General features: G+C 38.9%; 1 protein-coding gene across 2 annotated transcripts; it reads right to left on the bottom strand.

Moving 5' to 3' along the window:
- Positions 1-4,293: 4,293 nt before the first annotated feature.
- Positions 4,294-9,161, bottom strand: LOC114585114 (spexin prohormone 2-like). Of its 2 annotated transcripts, none has more exons than XM_028707415.2 (5): positions 8,977-9,161; positions 8,800-8,877; positions 8,656-8,713; positions 6,094-6,184; positions 4,294-4,622 (listed from the first exon to the last, which is right to left on the bottom strand). In XM_028707415.2, exons 1-5 carry the CDS (start codon positions 9,040-9,042, stop codon positions 4,550-4,552), a joined length of 366 nt encoding a protein of 121 aa, XP_028563248.2. In that variant the 5' UTR covers positions 9,043-9,161; the 3' UTR covers positions 4,294-4,549. The 2 variants fall into 2 exon arrangements, with proteins under 2 accessions (XP_028563248.2, XP_028563256.1); XM_028707423.2 differs by having other exon boundaries at positions 6,104-6,184; positions 8,977-9,154.
- Positions 9,162-9,763: the final 602 nt, after the last annotated feature.

Raw genomic sequence — 9,763 nt, 5'->3', positions numbered from 1 at the left:
CAAAGGAAATTGGGTGGAGCTTTTGCTCGGGAGGGAGGGCAGGAGGCATGCAGCCCGCCCCTCCCTGTGCATTTTGGGCTGGGGGAGGGGTGGCGATGGCGCTCTGCTGGAGGGGCGCCGGAGATTATTGGGGGGGCGGAGCCCCCCCAAACGAATTTTTGAGGGGGCTCGGGCCCCCTCAAGCCCCATGGAGTCGGCGCCTATGTCAGGAGATGCCACCAACTGTCAGAAGACAGCGTCAGCAGGGGCTTCTGCAGCACTACCCAGATTTTCTGAGACCCCAAATGCCAGGACACTGAGTGGGGAAGATGATTAGTGGGAGATGGATATTCCTAGAATCAGACTGGCATTCATAGGCTTTGTATACACCGTATGTTTAAAGTACATCATGTTCCCCAAAGGATCCTGATAACGGTAGTTTATGAAATGTGGTGTGAATTGTAGCTCCTTGGACTATGTTAGAGGTGGAAAGGAGCCGTACGGGGCAGCTTTGAAGACACCGCGGTGCTGGGAGGGAGAAGCGGTTTCCGTTGACTAGTAACCACTTCTGCCTTTCTTGAGCAAGGTGTGTGGAGTGTGACTTGCTCCAGGAAAGGAACAATTTGGAGCCAAGGTTAAGCTCCTGACTGTTCCTTTGAAGACACACCTTAATCAACACTGCCCCTGATGTCACACATTGCATTAGCTGTAGCGTGGGTGGATAAGGTTTCCCCAAAATGCCCTTGTGTGCCAAAAGGGGATGTCATGTCAGGTTTGACCCATGAGGTAGAGTTTACCCACCCTTGGCTTAAGGGGCTAATCTCCTGCTCTGCAGGCCATTGAGATTGGAACTGCTCATTATTAACAACTGATTGCCTATCATAGGTTTACATTTTGTTTTTTTAGTTCAAACATGGTTGCTTTGTGGGATGGCAGGCTGTTCTGATAGAGGGTCAAAAATTCAGCCCAGGGATTTGATACTTAAGGAGGAAATGAAACCAAAAGATCTAAAGAAGAGGGAGGGAGAAACTTAACATATTATAATAAAGAGAAATTGAAGTAGAGTTGTGCTGCCCTTCTGATTGGCTATGACATTGCAAGTTGGAGTTGAAATATTATATATAAATCAAATGGGCAAATAAACGTAAGTTACAGTTTGAGCACTTTTGGAGAAAGAAGGAGCTGAAATCGAAAGACAAGCCAAGATGGAAGGGGCTGCAGCGGACCAGAACTCCAGAATTTGAAAGGAAAGGGCTGGAAATGGCTTTAACTGCTAAGTTTTAACATCTGTAATATAGATTCTATAAGAAGCCGTTGAGAGCAAGGGATTTGGAGTACAGTGTCACTGTTGTACTAATGTCACCCAGCACTATTTCTCTGTTACAAATGAGTCAGGTGTGGTTGTACAGGTCCAGTGCCTGAATGTAGTGGTGGACTGGATGATAGGGATAGGTGAATATGTCGATTTTGGTTTTTCTCAGCTTCTCATTTTTCCAGTGTGAAGTTCAGTTTTTCACGTTTTTTCACATTTTTTTCTGGTGTTCTTTTTAAGTCCTCATGAAACTTCATCAACATTTCACTGCTAATTTATATACATTTTAAATAGATTTTCTATAATATATACATTTTTGCAAAGCAATTTTTATAATATAATTTTAACTAATATGTGAAAATAACTTTTATGCACACTTTACCTTAGTACGTACATTTTTGTAAACATTTCTTGGCTTGAGAACAGCATTGCAAAATTCAGAGAAGCCTGAATTTTGAAGTGTGACTGCTTGGGTTCTTATATTGTTTTGGAAACTGAATTAGGTAAGTTCACCTTTAAATATGAACTGAACTGAATCTCTTCCCTTGTGGATGAGAGCCAATTAGCTAAAGCTGAATCCTAATTTGGAGGTATTGTAGATGGGTGGCTCCCAGGTCCAGGAATTAGGCAGACTGCCTGTTCTTAACGGGGTTGCACTCTGACTAAAGGAACAAAGTGATCCATTATTGCCACTGGAAGCTCAAGTGATCGCAGTGGTGAGGAGTGTTTTCTATCAACTTAGGCCTTTTTTGACCCAATGTACATCATTTACTTGCTTACGTTGAGCCACATGTTGTTGGTTATGGTTGGTTTTGGTTGAGTAAAGAAGAATTCACTGAATCCCTAGATCCAAACATGGGTCAGAATACCCTCTGGTAAGAGAGAGCCACAGCAGAGGTTTTAAAACATGAAACATGCAGCAAAGTAAAGTGTGGGAATATGAGCTGTTAGATCTTTTAAATGTCTCATTTTAAGTAGCTTACAGTGCCTCCCTTTCTACTCCCTTGGCATAGAATGCACCACACAATTTGGCAAAATAAAATTGGCTTACTTACAAACTCATGTGCTTTCCCATACAGCAGCCAGAAAACACAGGTAGAAATCTTGGGTTACAAAATACAGTGGTACCTCGGGTTAAGTACTTAATTCGTTCCGGAGATCCGTTCTTAACCTGAAACTGTTCTTAACCTGAAGCACCACGTTAGCTAATGGGGCCTCCTGCTGCTGCCGTGCCGCCGGAGCATGATTTCTGTTCTTATCCTGAAGCAAAGTTCTTAACCTGAAGCACTATTCCTGGGTTAGTGGAGTCTGTAACCTGAAGCGTATGTAACCCGAGGTACCACTGTATAGTAACAAGTTTCTGAACACGTGATCTGAGCTTGGAACGATTGAGCTCAGACATCCTATCTGGTCGGGTTCACATGTTGGAAGAGAATGAACAATAGAAATTGACTTTCTTCCTTATTTTCTAAAAACTTAAAAGCCATACAATGAAAAATATTGCTATGCTTCAGAACACATGCAGTTTTTGCCTTAATAAACACATCATCTATTAGTCACAGTGTATGTGTCACATTCACATCTATAAAATGGAAAAATACCTTTCCTCCTCCACAGAATGTGACATTTATTAATGGCTCTGGGTCATTCAGTACTACAGTGATGTGAGTCACATAAATATTGCTTATATATGTCAAGAGTTGAATGTTGACTGTATATTGTCTGAGTCAAAATACCTTCTACAGCTAACATTTAGGGCAACTAATGTTGCTATTAGTGGATGTGTACTTGGGTTTACTTAATCTGTCAAACAATGTATCATTATTATCATAATGTATCATTCTTTTCATAATGAAAATTAATGGCACCTAGTCCTCCATAATAAACAAATGCTCAGCTCACTCCTGGCGAAGTCAAAACTACCCAAATAGATGTACTTTGGATTATTTGTATTATTATTATTATTATTTATAAAGGCAGCTTTATAAAAATGCTAATAATAGTAATGTTGGATTAAACACCTTTGCTAAGGAATGGCATTATAGTGATTAGAAGATCACACTATCATTTATAGGAGAAAGGTATCCCCATTTTTATGTAAAAATCTAGAGACCTGGCAAAATGCGTAGACTACTTTAGCCAAAGCATATTTTACAACATTAGGATTTCAGTCTCATCCACATCAATGAGCTCTTAATTACACATTCATTTCCCTTTACAGTTTATGTGGAAGCATATTAGAAGTGTGAAAATAAAAGCAGTAGAAAGTGGTTGTCATCCAAGAATGCAAATTCACTGAATAGGAAAGGAGAAAATGAAGATGGGGTGTGAGTTTCAAGTAATTTGAAAGCTTTCAATGATCTTTCAGAAATAATTGTTATATGAGTAGTTTAAAATCATGGTCTTTTAAAAAAAAAAAAGATTGCAAGGAATATAAAATAGCCTCTGTGAGCTAAAAATATGACATTCTTTTCAGATTTCTGGGTAAAGTTTAAGAAGTGCTTGTGAGGAAAATGAAACTAATAAGTTCATAAAAATAATGCATAAAAATAAGGGGAAATGGAACGTGATCAATTAAATCTCTAAATTGCAAACCTGTATACATTTAACTTCTGACTAAATGATGCACTGGGAGTTTAAATTACTGAAAGGGGGAAGTAGGAGACACCCATTAACATTTGGAGGAAGGTGTCCCATGGCCAAAATGACATGTATCTTTTCCGCAGAGCAGTAGGTATGTTGGCCTTCAAATGCAAAGTGAATTGAATCCCCCCCCCCCATCCTTAATCACTACATCTTTTGGTGGCAAATTCCATAGTTAACTATGTGCTGTACAAATAAATGGTTCCATTTATAGGTCCTGAACCTTCCATTTTCAGCATCATTGGAAGACTGGGTTGTCATGTTATATGTACCCACTTCTACACTGCACATTTTGTGGGCCTTGGGATGCTGGGCTGTAGGCTGTAAAGAGAAGAAATAAGGCAACTGACAACAAACACTTGTGGGAACTTTTTCTTTTGTATTGCTTTTGTGTGATCTGTTACTACCAAGAATTCTTATTACATGCAAAAGTTTCAAATGTAAGCTGAATAGGTTGAAACAACGCTCGTTAAAAGAATGGCAAAATAATCACATCTAATAGAGTTTTTCACACAGTGTAAAGATTATTCATAAATATATTAATGGAACACTTTAAAATTGTTTGCAGTGTTTGGAGTTCAAAGGTCAAGTAAAATAGAACATTAGTCCAAGTGGTCAATGTCCATATTCTGAGATGTTCATTTTCTTCTGATGTTCAGGAATTTCTGTGGTGCTGAATGTTTGTAACCTATAAAAAAAGGGAGACATATTCAAAATGTTACATTTCTCACTGTGAATTTGCACCATTCTCACTTCAAAATTGCACTGGCTCCCTGGCATTTCCCTGCATATGCCTCAAGATCCCAATCTGAACATTCACATGTCCCTACTTGTCCTATATACTGGGGCAGGAGAGGGGACTGCTCTTGTGAAATTAAGAGTTTATTGATACAAGCTACTTTCATTCATTTATTTTACATAAAGACTACCTTTGCAAACTGAAATTCAAATGCCAGCCTCCATGGGGTAAAATGGGAAAAGAGGGAGAGAAAGAGAATGGGAAGAGGGGTAAATTTTTATAAATGTGACAGTCTCGATTTGGCATCCAGATTTTGAAACGTCCAACCCTCACAGCCTTTCATAGTTTGGTAAAGTCCCTCTTCTTTAGATTGGTTTTCCGTTTAGATTAACCCATGCTCCTCCTGATTCACTCTCCCAACCTCCTTACAAAGGTCTTTACAGAGACTGTATGCTAGAGAACGAAGTCTGCCCTCTTCATTTATTTCCCCAGAACACTGGAAGGCCTGATTCAGGATGGGTTCAGTCCTTGAGACATAAGGAACAAATGCCTTTGCAGACAGCTGTTCTCCTGGACTGCTTATCAGTAGAGAGGGTGCCTTTGAACAAAAGTAGCCAAATCCCTACAACTGCCTGAGTGCCAGACTTGATGACCCATGAGATCCTTTCCAAATCTATAATCGTATAATTCTTACAGGCAGACTTCATTCAAAATTCACAGCAAGTGAAAATGACTAATGGTTTTGATCTTGCAAAGTACTGAGCACTTTTTTTCTTTTAAGGACACCATTTTTAAAATAGCCTTAATCCAATGCATGTGAGTAGTGCAGCTGATTTCAAAGAAAAAGTGCTTTCATGTACTAAAATGATTCAATCTGCGTAAGAAATGCTTAGCAGGTTGTTGAACTTAGAAGTATGGGTGTACATTTCACATGACAGCTTTAACATGCAAGCATGCAGTTTACTATGAAGGTCAGTAACAGGCTATATAGATACTGTGCTCTGAAACATGTTACCCATTCATTTCATGAGAAAGGGCTTGGAAATTAGTTCACTTGCCTCTCTATATAATATAAAGCTGAGAAGATGGAGCACATGCAGAAGGTACCAGTTTAAATCCCTGGTATATCCAGGTATGTCTGGAGCCTTTTCTGAAACCCTGGAGAGGCACTGCCACTCAGTATAGACAGTACTGAGCTGCATGCCACAGACCAACTCAGTCTAACACAGCTTCCTCTGCTCCTCATGTTCCTAAAGTTAACTCCAGATTTAGAGTTCTCTAGTTTATTTTATACTGAAGTAGCTGAACCGTTATACCTCCTACATAAATTATGTACCATTTCTTTAAAAAACGAACAACAAAAAGTTTGGGTTTGCAAAGAGGATTCATAAAAAGATGCACAAAGGATGAATGTAATTACAAATAAATACTTTTCATAACTGCATTCAAATCATCCAAGTCAAGCTTGTAATACTGTTCTTCACTATCAGACGAAGCATATCTTCTACCATCTGTAAAAGAAAAAAGCAAGCCAAATTACCTTGAGTTCTATATATGGCTGCTTATGATCTTTGAGGTTGAATGCACATGTTCACATCTGACCAGCCATCTGATAAATAGGTTTTCACACAGATAATATAGCTTACAAATCTCAATACTTGGGCTTGAGTGGATGATGGAAATGACCAAAAAGAGATGAATTGAAAGTATTTTCCAGCCTGCTCAAATGTTTTAATAACCTTGAAGGTAAAAGCCCTTCTACAAATACAAACGGAGCAATTAAAGTAGAATGAGGGAAAGTGAGATGAAAACAGCTGGAATTCTTGCCAATTCATTCACCATAAAAGACTTAAGGAGTCTCAGAAATCCATACAAGCATTGATCTATATAACTGCTCAGCCTGCATTTCTTGTGGGGATCTGAAGAGTTTACAACAGTCTGCAATATTAGTATATTCACTGGAGATTTCCTCAATAACTTTTGTACAGAATTCATTAAACATTGAACTAATTTCGAAGGCTTCAGGTACACACACAATTCTGACTGTAGTTTTTTTGGCTTAGCTTTTATGGTGATCATCCAGCTGCTCTGAACAAAATAAAATGGGGCAAAAGAAAGCCATAGGATTTCAGACAGCTCCAGGTTTCCTTGATCCTGGACATGGGCATAGCCAGGATTTAAATAGGGGGGGTGGGGATGGCAGAACTGAGTTATCTGTGATGTAATCAGTTAAGTATTTTTATTTATTTACTTTATGGGGGGCAGTGCCCCCCTGCAACCCTCTGGCTATTCCCATGATCCTGGACCAGTTTGTGCTGAGTTTCTCTCTTCCACTTCAGCCAAAGAGGTGCTGCTCTGTATCATTATAGTAGATACGTGATGCTGAGCTGGATCCAATCAAGGTCTATGCAGCTGACCATTCCTACCTGCAGTGAAACTTGATACCTCTGGTCACTTGCAAGCAGGGCAAAGAAGGTAACAGCCTTCTCCTCTTTAATTTTTCTGGTATTGATCCTCTTTGCTAACTTGTGATTGACATGACACATTATTATTATTATTATTATTATTATTATTATTATTATTATTAATACCCTGCCGATCTGGCAGGGTTTCCCCAGCCACTCTAGGCAGCTTACAGCACATATAAAAACAGTAAAATGTCAACATAAAAAACTTCCCAATACATACAGGGCTGCCTTCAGATGTCTTCTCATGTCACAGCCTGTTCTAATACTGCCTCTTCCACCCCTTTATTCTGAGATTTCTCAGATTATTTTTACAAGCCCGTGGACACGCATTGGTGGGTGGTGTTGGGGCCACGCCCCGGACCCACAAGTGAGCTGCCAAATATTCTTCCTCATTGTGTTCTTGCCCTGTGGATATCGAAGTGAACCAGCGCCTGCTATTACTACTTTTTCCAGCGATAGTTACTTTGATTCTGCATATTTATTTTTAACCTCTGCATTTGTCCTAAATTTGAAAGCCCTTTAACTAAACCCAAATCAGGTCCTCGCTAAGCAAAAAGGCAAAAACAGCTGATGGGAAGGACATTTGGGGTATTGCTGTGGGTGGGTGGAGGGGGAGAGATTCTCCACATTAATCTTTTGGTGGGACACCATTACTTTCTTCCCCTTCCCATGCAGGTTAAAGGGAGAATGAGCTGGAATACACTGGACCCTCAAAAATGGGGGAGGGTGAAGACCCATTTTAAGTTTTACTACGGTTTTACTATGGGCAATATATAGTGGAATGCCTCTGTGAAACAGCTGAAGAAAAACAACACACAAAGCAAATCATGCTACTCAGAGAATTCTTAAGAAAAGATAGCTCTGAGAAAAATGGCCGGAGTAAAATGATCACATTACATTTAGCCACATCTTTCTCCCTGAGCCACATTGCTTCCACAGTACTCCACAGAAAGTCCTCAAAGTATAAAGTATCATGTTATGCACAGATCCTGCAAATACATATTAAGGAGATTGTGGAAATGTAGTTCCTACTTCAGTGTAACATCTTCATCTCGAAAAGCTCATACCTCCTCTATGACATCCTTCTATTAGCAAGTTCAGTTTTCATATTGTTTGCAACGTCCTTGTTATATAACTATAGCTAAACAATTTTACAAAATTAGTTTTCAGGTTGCTTGTATGTATTCATATTAATTCATTACATTTAAGCAAGTGCTAATTTTACATAGCCCCACTGGGAACCAGTTTATTGTTGCTTTTAAAAAAATCAATCAGGAATCTACTTAGAGCCTTTTAACTGGAATAAATCATTAATTTTGTGGTGGTTGTGGTAGGCAATTTTCCTCCCAAGTATTTCAAACTAATGCCCAACTAAACTTTTTTTTATTTGAGATTTCACCCTGTAACAAACATTTTGAAATTCCATGTAGTATTAAAAACAGCCATTACATGGTTTTTTAACTGAACCAAGCATTTTTATTTTCATTTTTTTGAAAATGAGACACCAAACTTACATCTTCCCTTGAGATACAGCATTGATTGCGGACCCCAGTTTCTTGCTATTGGATTACCCTGAAAAGAGAAAGTAGCCACAATTCACTGGAAACTTGCCATGTACTGCTGCAGAGTTTGGAGGATATTTTAGCTAAAACCTTTACCTTTGGGGTGTGGGATGATTCAACTACGAAAAAGACCATCATGATGACAAAAGCACAAACTAATGCTGTTTTAACTTTCTGCAAGAAAAACAGTATATATTTTTCTTTGATTATTCAGAATAAAACCCACTGTAACCAATATTTAAAAGCATAAAAGAGACATAGTAAGTTGCTTACCATGCTGGCAGGTCTTTTGTCACTCGCTTCTGTCACCGAAATGTGATCAAAGGTTTGGTTTGGCATTCTTACTTTTAAATAGCTGATGATGATAAAATACGCAAGTTCAGCTGATCATAGATGTTTTGCTTGGGGTTGTTTTTCTCCCGCCCCTAAAAAAAAGCCTTTGTTTTCCAGGGAAGGGTTTACGCCAAGTTTGATATGTGGAAATTAGATATATAGTAATTTACCTTCCCCCAGAAGCAAAGCAGCAAATTAGTGTCAGAGACTCCTTGACAAAAGGGTAGCTAATGATAGTTGTTCCCGTGAGATCCGGAAACAATCTGTACACACAGCGAACAAAATGCAAGACAAAAGGTGACTAAATGTCAAGCATTTCTACTTGGTACTTCACACATTTTCTCAGGCCTTCATTCATTTTTCTGCAATAATTAATATATGGTCGGAGGAAAGCTACTTTTTTTTGTTAATGGGCTTCCTCTTAGTGGACTCTTCTTAGGCTCTCCATTCAGCAGTTGAAGATTATCATTAAATCATCAGTTTAGGAACATTTTGCTGTATTATATGTTTCTCTTATAAATAAGAGCTATCCTGAGGCACTTTTATAAGTCTTGACTCCTAGGCCCTCAGCTCTTAGGAGCCCAGGATGATCCATGACACTGAAAAGCTGGTGAAACATAATCTAAACACGTTCATCAATATGATTAAACTAACACTGGCATGCATATAAATATTGTTTGGTAGTGGAATGTTATTGTTTATATTCTATTGGTAGTCTAAGCCTTCT

Source organism: Podarcis muralis, chromosome 1 (genome assembly GCF_964188315.1).
Source record: "Podarcis muralis chromosome 1, rPodMur119.hap1.1, whole genome shotgun sequence".
Taxonomy (NCBI): Eukaryota; Metazoa; Chordata; class Lepidosauria; order Squamata; family Lacertidae; genus Podarcis; species Podarcis muralis.
Note: the sequence above shows the minus strand (reverse complement) of the source record. Positions and strands in the feature narration are given on the sequence as shown.

Excerpts from the sequence above, each read along its gene's own strand:
- LOC114585114 (XM_028707415.2), bottom strand. The coding sequence starts at position 9,042 with ATGCCAAACCAAACCTTTGATCACATTTCGGTGACAGAAGCGAGTGAC. Across the intron at positions 6,185-8,655 it reads GCTGTATCTCAAGGGAAGAT|ATGGTAGAAGATATGCTTCG; the intron begins GTAAGTTTGGTG and ends TTTCTTTTACAG. Across the intron at positions 4,623-6,093 it reads GTTATGAAAAGTATTTATTT|GTTACAAACATTCAGCACCA; the intron begins GTAATTACATTC and ends CTTTTTTTATAG.